This window comes from Mus musculus, chromosome 11, assembly GCF_000001635.26.
Source record: "Mus musculus strain C57BL/6J chromosome 11, GRCm38.p6 C57BL/6J".
In the NCBI taxonomy this organism is placed as follows: domain Eukaryota; kingdom Metazoa; phylum Chordata; class Mammalia; order Rodentia; family Muridae; genus Mus; species Mus musculus.
This window is the reverse complement of record NC_000077.6, coordinates 107,616,027-107,636,161: the sequence shown is the minus strand read 5'-3', so window position 1 is coordinate 107,636,161 and position 20,135 is coordinate 107,616,027. Positions and strand designations below refer to the sequence as shown.

General features: G+C 43.7%; 1 protein-coding gene across 6 annotated transcripts in view; it reads right to left on the bottom strand.

The window, feature by feature from the left end:
- Nucleotides 1-20,135, bottom strand: part of Helz (helicase with zinc finger domain) — a 146,864-nt gene that overhangs the window by 57,665 nt on the left and 69,064 nt on the right. For 4 of the 6 annotated variants that reach the window (XM_006534505.4, XM_006534506.4, XM_006534504.1 and 1 more), the window contains 6 exons: nucleotides 16,846-17,179; nucleotides 15,948-16,078; nucleotides 9,448-9,627; nucleotides 8,708-8,812; nucleotides 3,812-3,990; nucleotides 1,064-1,182 (listed from right to left, as the gene is read on the bottom strand). In XM_006534505.4, coding sequence (XP_006534568.1) covers nucleotides 1,064-1,182; nucleotides 3,812-3,990; nucleotides 8,708-8,812; nucleotides 9,448-9,627; nucleotides 15,948-16,078; nucleotides 16,846-17,179 — 1,048 coding nt within the window. The remainder of the gene's footprint in view (nucleotides 1-1,063; nucleotides 1,183-3,811; nucleotides 3,991-8,707; nucleotides 8,813-9,447; nucleotides 9,628-15,947; nucleotides 16,079-16,845; nucleotides 17,180-20,135) is intronic. The other 2 variants (XM_030246430.1, NM_001368755.1) reach the window with 1 other exon arrangement.

Sequence of the window (20,135 nt, the reverse complement as noted above, 5' to 3'; positions counted from 1 at the left end):
AACAGACAAACAGATGGAGAACATTTAACCGGATTGTAGTAATAGTATTTTTGAATCTACTTAAACACTAAAACTTATGTATAACTTAACATACTAAATGCAGGAACAAGCCAAAATATAAAAACAAAAAACAATTACTCATTTTGTCTACAAACCATTTTACTATTCCGTGGAACCAGACTAGAGCTCTCGCTTCTCAGTGTAGCACAGCAATACTGTCTACACTTACACAGAGTCCCTCCCACAGTGACTTACTAATGTAAAGAGCAGAAATCATTACGTCACCAAAACCAATCAACTGCTTTATGCTAGTACTAAACTCGTCACTGACTACCAAAGGCCGGCAACCCTGAAAGACGAGATGACGGAACACAACCCGCACAACTGCTTCCACAGAGATCTGAAAAGGGTTTCACGGGCATGACAAAACCAATATTACTAATTTATATGAAGCTATTATAATAAACTGGGGGCTGGTGAGCTGGCTCAGTGGGTAAAGGTGCTTGCCATCAAACTTGATGAGCTGAGTCGGATCCTGTGAAGGCACGTGGTAGAAGGAAAGAACTGCCAGCTGCAAGGGGTCCTCTGACCGCTGCATGTGCACCATGTGTGTGTGTGGGCACATACATACTAGGCAAATAACATTTTTAGAGGATTTGATTAAAAAAATAAAATAATAAATTCAACTGGCTATTGTAGCACACACCTGTAATCACAGAACTTACATGAAGCCATGCTTTGAGGCCAGCCTGGGCTACATAGTAAAACTTTGTCTCAATAAATAAGTAAATGTATAGATAGATAGATAGATAGATAGATAGATAGATAGATAGATAGATAGAGACTATGACAAGCAAGTATTAATATTAATAATCAACAAGGCTTTCTTCCATAATGAAACCCACTACTCTACATACTAACCATAAAAATTAACTCTAAAGGAGCTGCAGTGAAGGCTAACATTGGCTAAGACACTCACAGGTATCATAACTGGTGTTTTAGAAAACAGAATATTGAACACCAAAATGTAACTCACAAAGACAGTGACTAAGATGACACCTACCTGCATGTGATCACCAGCCAAAACAATCCGTGTGTTTTTAGTAGCTAAGGCTAGAGGCATAATGGTCTCACACTCCATGGCCTGGGCAGCTTCATCTAAGAGAACGTGCGTGAAGAACCCTAGAAGGTACAACACAGGAGAACACTGTCACAGAGCAACTGCTCTCTGCGCTGCTAGGTAAAGTTTGTTTCATTAACCCAAGTCATGAATAGTCTAAGGCCAACCTCAATCCAGACAATCAGCTTAAAACAGGATTTTTTTTTTAAAGACTGGGGCTGGAGAGATGACCCAGAGGTTAAAAGCCAATGTACTGCTCTTTGTAGAGGACTGAGTTTGTTCCCCAGCGTACATGGTAGATAGTGCACAGCCACTTTGAACTCCAGAGATGTGACAACTTCTGGACGCTGTGGGCAACTTCACTTACGTGCACACACGTGCACACATGAAAAATAAATGTTCTTAATGCTTTTAAAAGAAAAGGTTAAAACGATTAAGTATGCTTTCTTTTGTTAACATTTTCTCAGGAACCGCATAAATCATCAAACTGTTGCCTACTACTTAAGCAGGCACCTTTTTTTTCTAAAGGCAACTGCCTGGTTTTTATCCCAGCACTTCAGAGGCAGAGGCAGGCAGATCTGAGTTCGAGGCCAGCCTGGTTTACAGAATAACTTTGGGAACAGCCAGAGCTATATAGAGAAACCTTGTCTATAAAAAACAAAAAAGAAAAAAAGTATAAGATGAGAAAGCAAATGGAAGGAAAGAAAGGGCAATTAATTAATTAACTAATTAATTAAAATGACTTAGTTTGCGTCTTAGTTCTGTTGACTGTAAGATAACCACCATAGTGTTGGAGTGAGAATGGACTGGAATAAAACCTAACAGCACCTGGACAGCAGTGACCACGGCTCCATCCCAGCCCTTCCCAGCCACTCCCCTCTCACAAGCAGAGCTGCAGCAGCCAACTGTCTGCACACACTGCCCAGTATCAGCATCTAGTGAGGGGGGAGTAAGCATTCCCAAGCTCGGCATCACAGAGCCCCATTTACAAAGATGCTGCCACTGTGCTCTGACCTCTGAAACACATCCTTGGATTGCCTCACGGCCAACCAAGAGCTACAGGCAGGCAGAGAAAGTCTCATCCAATGGGGGCCTTCCTTTGTACCCAGGCTAGTCACCACCCTTATCAATTCCAAAGTCTTTTTACCATTAAACCTGGCCTCAATAAGGAAAAGAAAAAGTTAGCTGCCAATACCTTCATTTAAGATAAATGTAACCTTTTATCTTAAATTGGGTGGGGGTGGGGAGGGTGCTCCAGGTGTCTATGCCCTGGGCCAGGTGCCAGGGACTGGCCTGTGCCTTCCAGGACTCAGACCTGCAGTAGAGCGTGTCAGTGGCTTTAAAGGCAATTCCAACAGGAGATGGGAAAGTCATGAGCAGTTGGCAATTACAGGAAGAGCAGGGCCAGCCCTGCTGAAGAGCATGCTAAAGACATTCGACGGTCTTCTCATGCTCAGGTTCTACCATACTCAACTCACCAGCTTACATCTGTGTGCTCATATAAATCAGACTGAGCTGGGCATGCTGGCTCACACGCTGGGAAGCCCAGCACTCGGAAGAGTGTGAGCTTAAGGCCAGTCTGGGCTAATAGCAAGCTCAATGCAAGCATAAGTTATAATTATAAAGTAAGACCCTATCTCAAAACCACAAAAATAAAAAGTTTAAATAAATGAAGAGTGATTTTTACATAGTCCTAGCATGTAAGAGTGCTTGCTGCATGATGTTAAGTTCTGTTAACAGCATGTTGCAGCACCCACACAATGAGCAGGGCATCCCACCTATACCTGTAGGCCCAGGGAAATCACTAGGGCTCACTGGCTTCCAGCCTAGCCAAGAAAATATGACCTCAGATACACGGAAGATTCTGCCTCAAAGGAATAGTCAGAGAGTGACAGGAGAGGCACCTAAAGGGCTCTCTGGCTTCCACAGGCACACACATGTGTGTGTGCATGGAGTCATCTGTGCATGGAGACACACAGACACAGGCATATGCACACGCGCCCCACACACACACTTGCACACTCACTTGTGCATGTAGACAGGCACATTCTAGCTCAAGTGTGCATGAAGACACATAGACAGACAGACACACACAAATAAATCCTTAAAAATAAGGAACCTTAATCAAGTGCCATAATTGCTATTTCTACATTACAAGATTCAAAAGCGGGGGCTGGTGAGATGGCTCAGTGGGTAAGAGCATCCGACTGCTCTTCTGAAGGTCCAGAGTTCAAATCCCAGCAACCACATGGTGGCTCACAACCATCTGTAACGAGATCTGACGCCCTCTTCTGGTGTGTCTGAAGACAGCTACAGTGTACTTATATGTAATAAATAAATCTTTAAAAAAAAAAACAAGATTCAAAAGCAACTTAGCAAAAACCTCAACAAAATCACACACACACACACACACACACACACACACACACACACACACAACTGTCCAAATTTGAACTGATCACTAGTGAACAGATACCAACTAGAGAACAGGTGAAATGGCAAATGTTTTTCAGTCAAGGGCCAAAGAGCTTCTGTCCCTGCAGAAGATCCTGCATCATAAAAGCAGCCGCAGACAAGAAACCAGTTAATAAAAGGACACAGGAAGCTGCATTCCGATGAAAGAGACCTGGCCAGATGTGGCCCACAGGAACCTGTCACTGGGAGACAGCCACCTGTGGCAAGTGGGCATACCAGGTTCCAGGTCCAGCTGGCAGAGGTACTGGGAAGTGCTCAGTGTGACCACCACCACTCGATGTTTAAGAATATCTTCCTTCTGGGGCATCTGAAAGGTGGACTGTGTGCTCGAGATCAAGCAGTACTGATGCACGACTGGGTGGACAGTCTTCACCCAGCGATTCCGGAAATACACCCTAGAGAGAAGACGGCACCTCCTGTTAGAGTGTTCATAGTCGCTGAAGATGAAAACACTACACTGTCATTTAAGAGCACAGTGCCAAAAATTAACAAATGAATCCCATCCATAATCATTCCAACCCTCTCAGAGTTTAAGGCTGTAGTAGAAAGCTGCCACGATACGCCCGTGATGACCTTCCCTGGCACATATTTTTACAAGATTTCAACATTAAGTATAGGTGCCACCACATACCTAACTTTTTAAGTATTCAGATTAATCTTGCAACAGAATTAGCACACAAATATATGTTTTATGAGCAATGGTTTTAAATTAAGTTTGAAACCTTCCATTCTTAAATTACCTTTTTCAATTACAGTCTTACTAAAATGTATTTGACTCTGATTTTAATTATTTATGCTACTACAAACCATGGAATTACATGCTTAGAATATTTTTACTTTAGAACAGTTTGTAATAATTTTACTTCAGAAAAGTTCTTAAAATTATTATTTAAAAGGCCTCTGCCTTGGCTTCTGGAATCTGAAGGTAAATTTTTGAATAAACTTTATCAAAAACTCTAAATGCAAATCTTAAGACATGTCATCTTTTCAAGTAACTACAGTAGAAAATATGAACAGGCCTCAGCTATAGACTACTCTGATGGACAGCTACAACCCATACATCCAGCCTCCACCATCCCCATCCACCTACATGACAGACCTACTGGCTGCTGACTATGTTATAGCACACAGGCAGAGTGCACAGGGCTCGGGAGCAACCACAGCAGCCTTGGCTTTGCTTTGGGTTTGATAAAAAGCCATCAAGTGGACAGGGCAGCTGTAATGACTCATGTCACTAAATTCTCTGATCTCTGGGCAGAAATTACTTAGGCAGAGTTTAAGGGCGGCACACTTAACAGATGGGGGCAGGGTTTCCGGCATGTGCTGGCTACCCCTGTGGCCAACGTCAATGGGTCTGCACAGTGCCAACAGACATGAACACGGAAAGAGGAGCTCATGACGGACCCTCATCATCTCATACATGGAGATTCTAACCCGGTCCTGAGGGACGGGGATGGAGAGGGGACTGCAGGGAGCAGAAGCAGCAGGGAGCAATGTCAGGTTAGTGCCAGGGTAGACAGGAGATGAGGGTGGCTTGGGAAGCAGCAGAAATATACAAACTGGATTCACTAGATATGTTAACAGAATGCAACTAGATATACTCATAAATGAACTAGTGGTAAAGATTAAGGCAATGGATGATTTGGTTTTGTTTTGAAACAGAGTCTGAGCCAGGCTGGCCTCAAACTCACTACACAGTGGCTAGAGAACAATCCGCCCTACTGGACCACTGTCCCTCCCTCCTGAGGGCTGCCTCTGGCTTTGGAAACTGCACGAATGGCAGTAGTGTTTACAAAAGTGGAGAAAGAAATAAAACAAATGTAGCCGTTTTCAAATCAGAGTATTAACAGTGGCAAATGATGCTTTTAAGTTCATTATCCAAAATATACAACTGAGAATATAAATATAACTCAGGGTAAAGCTTATATAATACGCTCAGAGCCCTGGGTTCCCAGCACCACAGGGGGGAAAGAAGACATACATAAATATACATGTGACAGCATATTTACATATTTCCTCAAAACAAAATATTTACATATTTCCATGACTTAAACTAATCCTTAAATATGGTCTAGTATATATAATTTTAATTCACTGGGGTCTTATACATGTAACAAATTCATATACAATAAGCAACTACAAATGAACTGATGACCCCCCCCTTTTTTTTAAGCAAATTTTTCTTTAAAGACTACCCAAACGGCAGCTGCTGTTCACTGGCGGAGCAGCGGTGGCTTCCTCGGCATGGCCGGCCCCGTGCACTGCTCGGAACACCTTATCCTCAGAGCCACTAACAAAAAGAAAACTGCTTTCCTCCTCCTTCTTCTCCTTGCTTTGCCTTCTTTTCATTTGTCTGTTTTATAACTTCGAGACAAACTTTCACTGTAGCTCTTGCTAACTCCTCACCCAGTCAAGGCTGGCCTCAGTCAGATTGGCAATAGTCCATCTGCCTGGCATCACAAGTGCAGACCACAGCCACCTGTGGCCCCCATCCAGCTTTTTATGTGCCTTACAAAAACAACTCAATTCTATTTCTTTTTGTTTGTGCATGTGGGGACAGAGGAGGTTTGCGTGTATGTGTAGTATAGGCACAGGGGTACAAATCTCCCAATTCTAAATAAAATAAAAACTGAAACTCAAACCTAAAATGTCAAAAAACGCCATATATTTTAGGTTCAGCTCAATTGGCAAGTACAAGAAATTGCATGATTTTTAACCCTAACAAGTGGGCCTGCCCTATTCACTACTATTGTTACTCAATGGCTGCTCCAACTATCTCCCAGGGCCACATCTATACCAGAGTGCAGGGAAGAAGCCAGTCTGTGGTCAGCCTTGCTCCGTAGCAACAGGCCTGTGTTCCTTCTCAGTCATCTGCGGACATCTGGTGCCCTCTTGTGTTCTGTCTCTGGAATTCCAGTAAAGCTGATTTCCTGCCTGGCGAGGGGTGCAGCAAGCCCTTGCCTAGCAGAGACAGGCTGTGAGGTTCCAAAACCCTCAGACAAAGCTGGTCTTCCAGAGCAGTGATTCATTCTTGTCCTCTCTGTCTCTCAAATCTCTCGCAGTTATTACTGAGTAGGAAAACTATCAGTTAACCTGAGCTAATGCTAGAGTGAGGCCTAAACACTCAAGACGACCGCTCAGCCTCTGCTTCAGGGTAGCACCTTTCCCGGAGAGAAGGCCACAGTGGATGTGCAGGGCTGCATAAAGCAAACTCTCGGGGCGCTAGGCATTTCCCCGTTCTCCTGTGTACTGCATGAAATAGCCTGAGCCTTGCATTGGGAAATAAATTATTTTTCTACCTTGGGTTCAACAACTCTTAGAGTCAAGAAGAAATGAAATCTCTGCTGCGGGTGGGGCAGGTTTCTGCACTTGGGCCAGTCTGACTACACTCGACTGGAAAATCAGTTACTATTACATATATGCAGATGCATCATGGTGGATCCTCAAAGCCCAAAATGATTCCACATGGAAATACCTAGAGAATTAACAGAGTCTACACTCTTAAACATCAAACACCCCATGCTATGTCCATAAGGGCTTCCCTCAACTGTTTCTAAGCCAGGAGCACCTTGACATCCGAGACCACCACATTTCATATACAACATGCACACTCACATACATGAACACACACACACACACAACACACACATTCACATACACGCACAGACACACCCATGCTCGAGCGCACCTGATCTACCAATAAATACTACTAGGGAGAACAGGCAGGGTAAAACGAAAGCTCCTCCTTGTCCTCTGTGAGGTCAGAGGTTAGAGGCCTTAGCCTTCTGTCACTGCATCCTTCAGTAAAATCTTCACTCAGAGAACAGTAAGCACGGTCTTTTATTATTACATGCAACAGGATCTTCTACTGTGGTGGTTTCTGCTGTGTCCTAGAGCGAGAGGACAACACAGTATGGGTGTCTGTGTTAACATGCTACACCACTGCTCTAAACACTTTCAAAGGGGGCTGTGGTCCCAGGAATTGAAGAACTGAATAGCATAACTTCTTATTTCCATGCCTGGGCTCAAGTAGAAGTGAGAGGTTAATAAATTATGGATCAAAGTATAGCTAGAAACTAATTTTTAAGCAATAATTAAGCTAGAGAAAATACCCAAGGAGCTAAAGGGAACTGCAACCCTATAGGTGGAACAACATTTTGAACTAACCAGTACCCCGGAGCTCTTGTCTCTAGCTGCATATGTATCAAAAGATGGCCTAGTCGGCCATCACTGGAAAGAGAGGCCCATTGGACTTGCAAACTTTATATGCCCCAGTACAGGGGAACGCCAGGGCCAAAAAGTGGGAGTGGGTGGGTAGGGGGCTGGGGGGGAGGGTATGGGGGACTTTTGGGATAGCATTGGAAACGTAAATGAGGAAAATACCTAATAAAAAAAAGCAATAATCAATAATCATTTGTACAATAGGCCATGATATATTAGTTTATAACATGGCAAAACTAAACATTATTTCACATAACAAAAGTAAGTGGTATAATATGATTCTGCAGTGTTTTCTGAAGGAAAAGATTTTTATTTTCCCATAATCTGTATATAAGTGCATTTTGTGTTCACAGTCACCGAACCTAAAATGTCCTTTGAAACCCTGTCTTGTACGTGGCAGCAAGAAGCCTGGAACCCGTCCTCGGAGTGCCGCAGAGATCGTTTCCATGCGTCATGCTTCTCTAACGTGCGGCTTCCGCAAACAACCACAGTTAACATTTCACTCCCATTAAGAGCTGTCATCACATGACTACTCTGCTGTACACAATGTGCCAGAATTTTAATCAAACTCAATTTGATTTAAGCTAATCAATTTTCTTTAACCACTTTTCTTATGCTATCTTTTAGATGTACATACCAAAATCTACTCCAACCATAACAACAGTTTTACATGAGAAACTTAAAAAAAGATGTCTTTCTGTATACATAATGTTTCAGAAATGGTACACAATTTTTACATTTTTTGCCTTAATTTAAAAGATTTTTTTCCAATGACATAACCTCCAAATGCCAATGCAGAGTTGATGCTCCCAGAGCCCCGCCATCTTTACAGACACCTTTTCTTAAGAACAACACAGTACAATACAGATACATAATAAGCCTTAGAAATACCTGAGAGGTCTTGCCTGGGGATTGCCTGCTTCTACATATGGATGTAAATAATCCTTTATGTAGAGGTCAGCAGCACTATTAGAATGGGTGCAAATGAGAATCCTGCTGAAATAAATGGTGCAAATAAAAAGAATGACACAACAGAAGCTAGTCAGGCAGTTCAACACCAAGAGAGCAGTGGCCATCTTACACGTCCATTTCCCGCGCCCCGCTCACATTCAACAGGACCCATGGTGCCTTTGGGAGTTATGTTACTCTAAGCTAAAGAGTAGCTCCCCCAAATAATCTTTAAATCTATCCACAGTCCATAGTAAGGATTTTTAAACCCAGCCCTTAGACTTTTAATATACCCATAATGTATAACAGCTATGTCAAACTACCGTGTCTACACTGTCAACTTGTTCTTGTTATTTGGGGAGTGGGGGGTGGGGGGGAAGGGGGTGTTTTTGAGTCAGGGTTTCTCTGTGTAGCCCTGGCTGCCCACTATAGACCAGGCTAGCCTTGAGCTCAGAGATCCAGCTGGCTCTGCCTCCCAAGTGCTGGGATTAAAGGCACAAGCCGTTATGCCCAGTTTACACTGCCTGCCAACTTTTACAACAGCATGTTCTAAGAGAATACAAACTTCATCGCTTTGAGGCTAGGAAGAGGATGAAAACTGTCTCACTGCCCTCATTCTCTCTCTAAAGCAAGGAGAGAGGCTCTGCCTGGTGAAGAGACAGGGCATGCCTCCCTCGGCTCACCTGGTCTCCTGCTGCTGCAGTATGTGCTTGGCCGCCTGAGCCAGAGTGAAGGTTTTGCCCGTCCCGTAGGGTCCAATGATGAGGACAGGCGGCAGCTGGATGGAGAGTGGAGTGGTGATGGCCAGAACAGCTTCTTTCTGCTTTGCATTTAGCCGAGGATCCAACTGCTCGTCCCACTGTCTGTAGAAAATACAAACCTGCTGTTTTAAACACACATCTCAGCGGTGTCGGCTTCACGACACTAACTCGCCCTGAGTGCACAGCATCGACAATAACCAACGCTTACTCCCAAACCTTTCCAGATAAATCAGAGTCAAAGGAAGGTGTTCTGCCATGAAATCAAAACTAACCCGAGTTAGATTCTAATCTAAAGAAATCAAACTTTTGTAGTCTATTTGCTGGTGATATTTCGAAAATGCAGAAAACTATTTCCCAAAGTGAGGAAGCTGCCATTCCCTCCACAGCAAATAGAATACAAAACCAACTAAGTCTCTACTGCTAACTTACTGAAAGGTCTCCAGACAGGCTTAGATCACAAAGGAAGGGAAAAAAACATCTGTATCTCCCTAGTTGAGAAATATCAAAGTTTTATAAATCTTGATTGATTAAGCAGAGGTTTATAAAAGGTATCAAACCAGACAGAGTATTTTCGAGTAGCCCACACACAGAGCCTCCACAGGGCTCCTGCTGTTGGAGTGAGGAGCACCTACTGCCGGAGCACGTGGGCTCTGCGATCCCCCCCACCCCCGCCCCGGCCCCTCCCATGGCGTGTGTATAATTTGAAGATTTAAATGGACACCAGATGCTGGGACAAATCAAACTAAGTCAAGGGTCAACAGTATTCTTCGTCACAACTCCAACCAAAGTACTAACTACAACAACAATTACGGTAAAATGGTGAAAGTACGAACAGAAACAGGAAGAATGTGAAGAAAGTACTGCCAAGTGTCTGCAGAACGACCCACAGACAAGAGCACAGACGTGAGACCAGAAGTCCTCAGTGAGGCCGAACTCTACATAGACCAGAAACTACTTACACTTGAAAAATGCTGTAACAGTCTGAGCTGTTGAAAAATTACAACTGTTACAGTGTGTTAAACTCAAACCAAAGATGTTCTTTAAATCTAAAATATCTTAGAAAACAAACTTTGAAGATAAAAACATGCCACTACTTAGTTTTCTGAATTTGGCAATTCAGCACTGAAAGAAAAAAGGAACTCTATACATATTGCTGTGCAGGAGCCAGCTTCCTTGTCACAATTCTTCCCAGACTGGCAATGCGGCCTGAGCTCGAGGGGACTACCATGCCCAGACCTTACATGAGACAGACACCGCCATGGTTACCCCCAAAATCATCCCCAGCACCCTTTTCCTCTGCCTTCCTGCTCCACAGAACCTAGCTAAGCACGACACGACACTCTGCTTTCCCGCTGCTTTTGCTGGAGACCCAACTGTGGCCAATCTGATGTGGGAGGAAGTTTCTCAAACCAGCCCATCTCTATCTCTCTCTCTCTCTCTCTCTCTCTCTCTCTCACTCTCTCTCTCTCTCTCTCTCTCGTGTGTCACTGTCTCTATCTCTCATTTCATATATATAAAGACACATATACACATGCACATATATACATATACACCTTACTAATTTTTTGGTTTTAAGCCGAGAAAGCCCATCTTATATGAGTTCTCCTCTGGCGGCAAACAGCACATGGCAAATAAATATCAAGTGGCCATCACATAACCAACAAGAAGCATCAGAAAAACCCAGCAAACAAACAAAAACCCAGCATGTTGTTCCAGGCCAGGAGGAAATCTGACAGTACTCCTGGCCCTGGCCCTGGCCCTGGCCCTGGCCCTGGCCCAGCCCTGGGTTACCAGCCGCTGGGCTTCTATAACTCAACCTAACTTACAACAGCAGGTCAGCTCAGAGAAGTTTCTCACACCCATACCTGACTCAGGCAGTCCCAAGATGCCCTGCCTTCCACACCCCTTCACCTGTCTACAGACACACCAACACTCACATTCAATGGCTGTCTTAAAGCCTAATGAGCTAAAATATTCATGTAAAGTTATTTGGAAACATAACTGAGCAACAAAAGTGCAGTCCACGCTACCTTCTATTTCTGTCTTTTCTGGTGATTTTAGGAAAAGATTGGTTGAGTTATATCCATTAAAAAGAACACGGCACACACTAACCACTCCCATCTTGGAGCATGGATGAGTTAAAGAATACTGAAGACATAAGACTCCATACATTAACTACAAAGCTAAGATATTACTGACAAACTTACAGGATCAATTCTGTAACTAATCTATATCTCTTTACTTAATTATGGAATGGATTCTGCTTATCAACTGTTTCAGTGTGGTGAGGCCAGAGTAGATCAGAGACTTTATTGATGCCAGTCACCTCTATAATTTCAGGCAATGAATACTGAATATGTAAAAAAAAGCCAAACATTGAAACAAACTATCATCAGTGTGCCAGCATTTAGCAAAAAAGACTTAAACATGCTCACTATAATATTCAGTCTCTACAGCTAAAAATATAAACCCTCTCCAAGTCTCATCTCACTATAAAGAAATTGTTTTGAGTTTTTTCTTTTTTTTCTTTGCTTTGTGTTTTGATTTATTTATTGGCAGAGTTTTGTTTCAAGACAGGGCTTTTTTCTCTGCGTAGCCTTGGCTGGCCTTAAACTCAAGAGATCCCCTTTGCCTCTGCCCCTGCCTCCCAAGTGCTGGCATTAAAGGTGTGGGCCTCCACGACCACCGGCAAAATTTTTTAAACAGAGCAAAAATTATTTTCCTTCCAACACCAAATTAGCTTATTTTATTTTTAAATGCACCCTGCTATTAGTGTACAGGCTACATGGTCAAGAACAGCCTTGCAATTTCACTTTCTGTCTACACTCCCTGATTCCAGAAAAGAGTTTAAATGGCTACCGGTACCTCAGTGTATCCCCAGACAGGTGACCTTCCACTACTGTGCACACTGCAGTGGTGTGAGTCTGGTCCTGCTTGAAAGCATCTGCTGTGCGATGGTTTCCTGGCACTTGGGCAGTTAATTGTATTCTTAAATGCAATGAGAAATCAAGTCACAATGCCAAAAGCTGCACAAGGGTCCTCACATTTCAAACTACGCTTCCTCTTAAACTTCAAATGAACATTAACGTCAGTCAACATACAAGATCCTCTTGATATTCAAAATAAATGAGACATAGCCTCATACTTTACAGAGCTCTGAGTCCAGGGGAAAGTTGAAATGTACACAACTGACACAAATGAATGCAGAGAGAAGTTATACTGGAGAGCCCAGCTCTGCTGCAGCATGGCTCAGGAAACGTGCTCCAAACTGAAACGGAAGCATCCTCATCTGCCTTCGAGAGTGAGCACCTAAGCTGCTATGACTCCGAAGGACCAAAGGTCTACAAAAAGCGGGTCCTGGGCAAAGCCTACTTGGTAGAGAAAGCCACACAAAGGTAAAGAGGCAGAGACACAGTAAGTGACAGAATCAGGGTCACACTGAAAAGGCCTGAGGATCTCACACATCAATGTATTTAAAGTTTACACACTAGACTCTTAAAATGGCTAAGAACAGAGGATTTTTTGCATGGATTTTACCACAACGTTTAAAAGTTTTCAAAGGAGTAAGAGAAACATAAGAGCCAAATCAGTCCAGGAAGGCCTAAATAAATGTCGAAGCAATTGGCATTTCGTAGCCCCCAGCTAGATTACAGAGGCCAAGAACGGAAGAAGATACGCTGGAAGGCAGCGAGACCCTCTGACAGAGTGCAGACCACACTCAGACCTCAGCCAGAGACTTGCGCATGATGAAATGCCATGATTATTTTAGAAAACTAACTCTGGAAAGGGTGTTCAAGTTGGACCAGACAACATAAATACAGACAGCTGGATGGGCGAGCAACAGAATGCTACAGATATATTAGCTTCAGCACCAGTTGTAAGCATGGGAAGAAAGATGGACGCGAAGAAACGGAGCCAAGTGAGGGCTGGGGAGCCCTGGGTTTCTATAATCAGATCACAACTACATTTAAGACAGTGAGCACTGAGCCAGGCAAGGTGGCACATGCTCAGCACTCGGGAGGCAGAGGCAGGCGGATTTCTGAGTTCGAGGCCAGCCTGGTCTACAGAGTGAGTTCTATGACAGCCAGGGCAACACAGAGAAACCTTGTCTAGAAAAAAGAAAAAGAAAAAGAAAAAGAAAAAAAAAAGACAGTGAGCACCAAAGCATCAGGGAATAGAAAATTCTGGAAACATGTAGACTGACGCCCATTGAGAAATTTGGCAATATTCTCACCTGAGGAATACCGAATGGCAGAGAAGCACCTGAAAAAATGTTCAACATCATCAAAACAACCCTGAGATTCCACCTCACACCAGTCAGAATGGCTAAGATCAAAAATTCAGGTGACAGCAGATGCTGGCGTGGATGTGGAGAAAGAGGAACACTCCTCCATTGTTGGTGGGATTGCAGGCTTGTACAACCACTCTGGAAATCAGTCTGGCGGTTCCTCAGAAAATTGGACATAGTACTACCGGAGGATCCAGCAATACCTCTCCTGGGCATATATCCAGAAGATGCCCCAACGGGTAAGAAGGACACATGCTCCACTATGTTCATAGCAGCCTTATTTATAATAGCCAGAAGCTGGAAAGAACCCAGATGCCCCTCAACAGAGGAATGGATACAGAAAATGTGGTACATCTACACAATGGAGTACTACTCAGCTATTAAAAAGAATGAATTTATGAAATTCCTAGCCAAATGGATGGACCTGGAGGGCATCATCCTGAGTGAGGTAACACATTCACAAAGGAACTCACACAATATGTACTCACTGATAAGTGGATATTAGCCCCAGACCTAGGATACCCAAGATATAAGATACAATTTGCTAAACACATGAAACTCAAGAAGAATGAAGACTGAAGTGTGGACACTATGCCCCTCCTTAGAATCGGGAACAAAACACCCATGGAAGGAGTTACAGAGACAAAGTTTGGAGCTGAGATGAAAGGATGGACCATGTAGAGACTGCCATACCCAGGGATCCACCCCATAATCAGCATCCAAACGCTGACACCATTGCATACACTAGCAAGATTTTGCTGAAAGGACCCAGATGTAGCTGTCTCTTGTGAGACTATGCCGGGGCCTAGCAAACACAGAAGTGGATGCTCACAGTCAGCTAATGGATGGATCACAGGGCTCCCAATGGAGGAGCTAGAGAAAGTACCCAAGGAGCTAAAGGGCTCTGCAACCCTATAGGTGGAACAACATTATGAACTAACCAGTACCCCGGAGCTCTTGACTCTAGCTGCATATGTATCAAAAGATGGCCTAGTCGGCCATCACTGCAAAGAGAGGCCCATTGGACTTGCAAACTTTATATGCCCCAGTACAGGGGAACGCCAGGGCCAAAAAGGGGGAGTGGGTGGGTAGGGGAGTGGGGGTGGGTGGGTATGGGGGACTTTTGGTATAGCATTGGAAATGTAAATGAGCTAAATACCTAATAAAAAATGGAAAAAAAAAAAAAGAAGTAGGGTGAGGCAGTAAGGGAGCTTGTGCTGGGAGCATATCATTATCATATTGTTCTGTCTTTAGGAGCAGTGGCAATGCAATGCTGAGTGGATCTGTATATGCATTTCTAGGCCTGACTACAACAGGGAAGGAAGCGCCCGGGCCTCTGTGTTTACTCTTCACTTGTCAACACGCAGGGCATCCTGGAGATCCATCAGTAAAGACACCAGGACCTCAGCCAGCAAGACAGGGCCACTACCCTGCCTGGCCACACAACCTCCTCTGTGTTGTGGAAAGCCACTTAGATTAACATCAAGTGAGCTAGGAAGGCAGAGGTTAGTGGGACAGTAGCCAGTGACAAAGATGAACAGAACATTCACACAGCTACATGTTCTTGGGACAGACCAGCCTTAACTGCGCTTGGAGGTGAGAGAGGTAAACAGAGCAGTAGCTGCGCACCTCCTAACTTGTCAGCAGTTTCCGAAGAAAAGTCTATCCACTCCCTCCAGTTTGTGAGATCACAGTATCACCTACATCCCAGAGCTCCGTAATATATATGTGACCCACTGTAAAAGGTCATGGTCGTCACATGCAAGTCAGTCTGGGAATATCCCAAAGCTGCTCAGTGTTCTATTAAACTGTAACCAATGAGAGAAGCCACAGAAGTAATTTGTAATCTAAAGGCCAAACATTTCATTCATGTCCTGACAGACATAGGCTTGAGCTCAGGATACTGGCTTGTACCCCAGTATTAGAGAGGCTAAGGCAGAAGGATTGCCACAAGTTCCAGGTTAGCTTAAGCTATATAATAAGATCCAGTCCAGCCAGGTTACTGTATGAGACCTTGTCTTAAAGGGTGGAGGGGAGACCAGCAATCAATAAATCAATGAAGTATGTGTCAACTGATATAGGCATTCAATTTAATATTAACAGTCTTCTTTTTCTAAGAAATCTCTTTTCATACCTGTTGGGACTCCAAGGTATGGTAGGAGTCATACTGATGTCTGGAAACAAAACAGCATTGTCCTTAATCCTGTCTAGTGCATAATGCATTTCACAGAGGGGTAATCGGTTCAACTGAAACTGAAGCTCAACCTGAAATACAAAATGGACATTTTTACAAAAGACTTTTGCACCAACATGGATATCAGGAGTACCACTAAATACTTCATGGAGACAACCTTCTGCAGGACAAGTTTAGACTTTCTTTCAAACTATGGAATTAGTATGAGCAATTAGTGCGGAAAACACTGGCTGCATGTATTAGGCACTGTAATAAGCAGCTGCCATGGATGACCTTGTGTGATCATACTAACAGTATACATGCTATCTATCATTAACCTCATTTTACATACTAAGAACTAAAATCTTACAAACACCAGATAAAGGGTATCTGGATCCACCATGCCCATAGAAAATACATTTGATAGCATCGAAACAAGTGTGTAATATCGCATGATGAATGATAATCAACCTTATAACACTGTACAGACTGACTATGAATAATGGTCCCTAAGTTTCCTATTTTAAAAAGCTGGGCTAGCTTTCCAGTTAAATATGGCAGACTGAGCATAGGCTTCCAACACCATTCATGCAAAGAGAAGGGAAGTGAGCGCATGCTCATCTCATGGCTCTGGATGCTGCAGTTTCCAAAACATCTGCTCTTCCATTGCTGATGTCGAAGTCTAGAGCTTCTACAAGACTGGAACAGACTACACGTTCCTTAAACTCAAAAGGTGACTGAAGCTGTAGTTCCAACCAGCCAGGATGAGACTTCAAAGTCACATGCATTCTGGTCCAGGGCGACCGCTGGCATAGGTGACACACTCCTGGGAGAAGGAAGGCACTGCCTGCAAACATACCTGGATGTCACAGTCAGGCCGCAGACTAAGCTCTTCACAGCATTCCCTGGATATCCTTAAAAATACATAGTCTTTTGTTTTTTCTTCAATAGTAGCTTCATAAACCTTCTCTTTGGTTCCCTGGGACTGAACGAGCTTCTCTTTAGGGACTGGTAATAAATAAACAGCATTGACCCTGGTCATCACCAGCCGTCCAGCCAAAGTGTCTTCCGAGAGGGTTTCAGTAAGCTTGAAACGACCAAAAAGTTGTCCATTCTGAGCATACTTTGCACCCCCAGAAACTCCAGTGAGCATGAAGCTTGCTAAAATCTGCAATTGCACTTTAAGGTTGAACCTAAATCAAAAGCAGAAAACTAATTTGAGTATCAAAACTGTAAGAACTAGAAAAACACAACAAAGAAATTCAAATATAAACATAAGGAATATGAAACTCTATCAATTCCACACTGTACAAGTTAGCAACTCTATAGATGATATCTTTCTGCCTTTAACCCAAGCTGAAGACAAGTTACATAAGCATTAGTTGCGTTGAAGGTATGCATTTTTAAAAGACTGCATGGGGCCCCTGATAGGGCTCAGTGAGTAAAAGTGCCTTGTGCCAAGCCTGATATCCTGAGTTCCATTCTAGTAGCCACGTGGTAGAAGATGCAAACTGACTCCTCTCACCCCTGTATGTAAGCCCTGCCTCTCATACACACACATGCACAAGCACAAATAAATAATTCTTGTAAGTCTGAGTAAACTATGGGTGACTACTTTATAAGTAATAAAGTGGAATACATTAATAGGAGAACCACTTACAACATAGTTGAGATACTTAAGACTTTAATAGCGCCTAACCTAGGAGGAAAGACACTGAACTAAAGCTAGAGCGGACTTTCAGGTCAGTGCCTGCGAGGTAAGTCTTTCCCAAAGAATCCAGACGTAACATTCCCTTTCAGTAATGCTAACAAATAACAACCGAAATACAAGTTTGCTAGTTAGTATAAGGAACTGACTCTAGTGCAGGAATGATGGGGGGAGGGGGGGACCAAGCCTATTTTAGTAGACAGCCATCGGGACCCTCATGCACCCACACGTGCATGGGACTATGAGAGACTATGCATCTGAAGGCATCACAGAGAATCGAGACTAGCTTACACAGTTAAAACGTTCACAGCAGGGGCTTGGGGGTCAGGGCAGTACATCCCTTTGATCCCAGCACTGGGAAAGCAAAGGCAGGAGGATCTCTGTGAGCTCAAGGCCAGTCTGGTCTACAAAGCTAGTCCAGGATAGTTAGAATCTTGTGTCTTGAATGATTCTTTAGATAAAGCTTCTTTCTTTAAATAGAGCTGCCTTCCATACACTGAGAAGGACCTGGGGTAATTAAAACTGGCTCAGGGTTGGGAGACAGCACTACCTCTAATACACTGCTGACTGACAGGAGCTCTCTATAGCTAACAGTGATGTCCAAGCTTCAAATCACCTCCCTTGTATTTGCAGCAACCCTCCTCTTTAAACTCCCTCCTCTGCAAACGTCCAGAGGCTTTCTGCCGTCTGTCCTCTATTCCTCCATTTCCATCCAAACTCGGACACCTTCTCAAAGCCCAGTGTGCCCTCATCTTACTCCCTAATGGATGCCTTTGTTCCTGCATTCTCCATGCCCAGACATGTAGCACCAAATAACCCCTGACCCCTCCCATGTGTGTGACAGGCGGATTTCTGAGTTCGAAGCCAGCCTGGTCTACAGAATGAGTTCCAGGATAGCAGGACTACAACAGAGAAACCCTGTCTCGAAAAACCAAAAAAAAAAAAAAAAAAAAAAAAAGGCTCCACCATTCCGTGTGTCCATGCTAAAAGCTGAGTTACACTGAAGGTTCCTCTCTCACCAACTGCTATTCCTCTACAATACTGTCACAAAGCCCTGATTCTGGAGGCACTGTGTGTTCCTACTAATGGTTAAGTCGCTGGCCACTCGGCCTCTTTAACCTGGATAACTCTAATGAAGCCCCACTCCAGAGGCTCTGCCCCTCTCCTCTGGCCTTCTTGGGCACCTGCACTTACATGCAAATACTTGCACATGCACAAAAAGACAGACACAGAATTCAAAATAAGATGAATCCTTTAAAGAACAGCACTTTGAAATTCAAACACTTTAAATACAAAGCATTTAGGGTGCTAAATGAACAGAGACAATCCTTTCCACTGTTGCACACCACATTCTGGATCAATCCTGGAGTCTATGTAATCTCAGCCTTCCCAGGAGGCACAATAACAGCCAACAAAATTTCCAACTACTGTAAAAGCACTGGTCTAGCTCCTAAGAAACACGGAGGGCCAATGCCAGCATTTGTTAGCTCATTATCTCTGAAGTGATATTTCAATTTTCAAATGCCAGAGCTATACAGTAAGTTTGGTTTCATGAGATTTTTTCCGACTACATGAACAAGAATCAGGCCAGTAACAAGAGAAGGCCTGGTCTACTGCAGCAGAGGGAGAAGCAAGGTAACCCACAGAGGGTGACACACAGCCTCACATCCACTGTAGGCCCACGGGCCGGTGGACTGAGTAGCCAGGCCAGTTAGGCTTGCACGGCACAAGCTCATGTAAAGCTGAGCTTCAGCTAATGGCTCTTTCTTTGATTTTAAGATTTATACTTATTACTTTTAAAATTCTGTGTGTATGGGGGATAGAAATGTGTGTGTCAGGGGCTCCCAGAGGCCAAAGTGTGGGATCCCTGTAGCTGGAGTTAAGGGCAGTTGTGAGCCACTTGATGTGGGTGCTGGGAACAGAAGGCAGCGCCTCAGAACCATCTCTCCAGCCCTAAATCCTATTTCTGTAAAAACTGCATCTCTCAGAACTGGATGGAATTCCTCCAAGGTAGAATCACTGAATGCTTATCAACATATGGCTAAAGTTGTTTTCCTTTTAAGGGAGAAATAAACCTTGAAAATCCTGAGAGCCTCTCAAAATTCAAGGAGCCCAAGCGCACTGTCCTTAGCTCCTGCACACCGAAGCTTTATAAACAAGTCTCACAGTGTGGCTGAGCTCTAGCTCAAAAACTGCTGGCTGGCCTTGAACCCATGATCCTCTTGGTTTTGTTTCCTTTGTGCTAAGATTAAAGGTGTGTAGCACGGGCTGGTGAGATGGCTCAGTGGGTAAGAGCACCCGACTGCTCTTCCAAAGGTCAGGAGTTCAAATCCCAGCAACCACATGGTGGCTCACAACCACCCGTAATGAGATCTGATGCCCTCTTCTGGTGCGTCTGAAGACAGCTACAGTGTACTTACATATAATAAATAAATAAATTA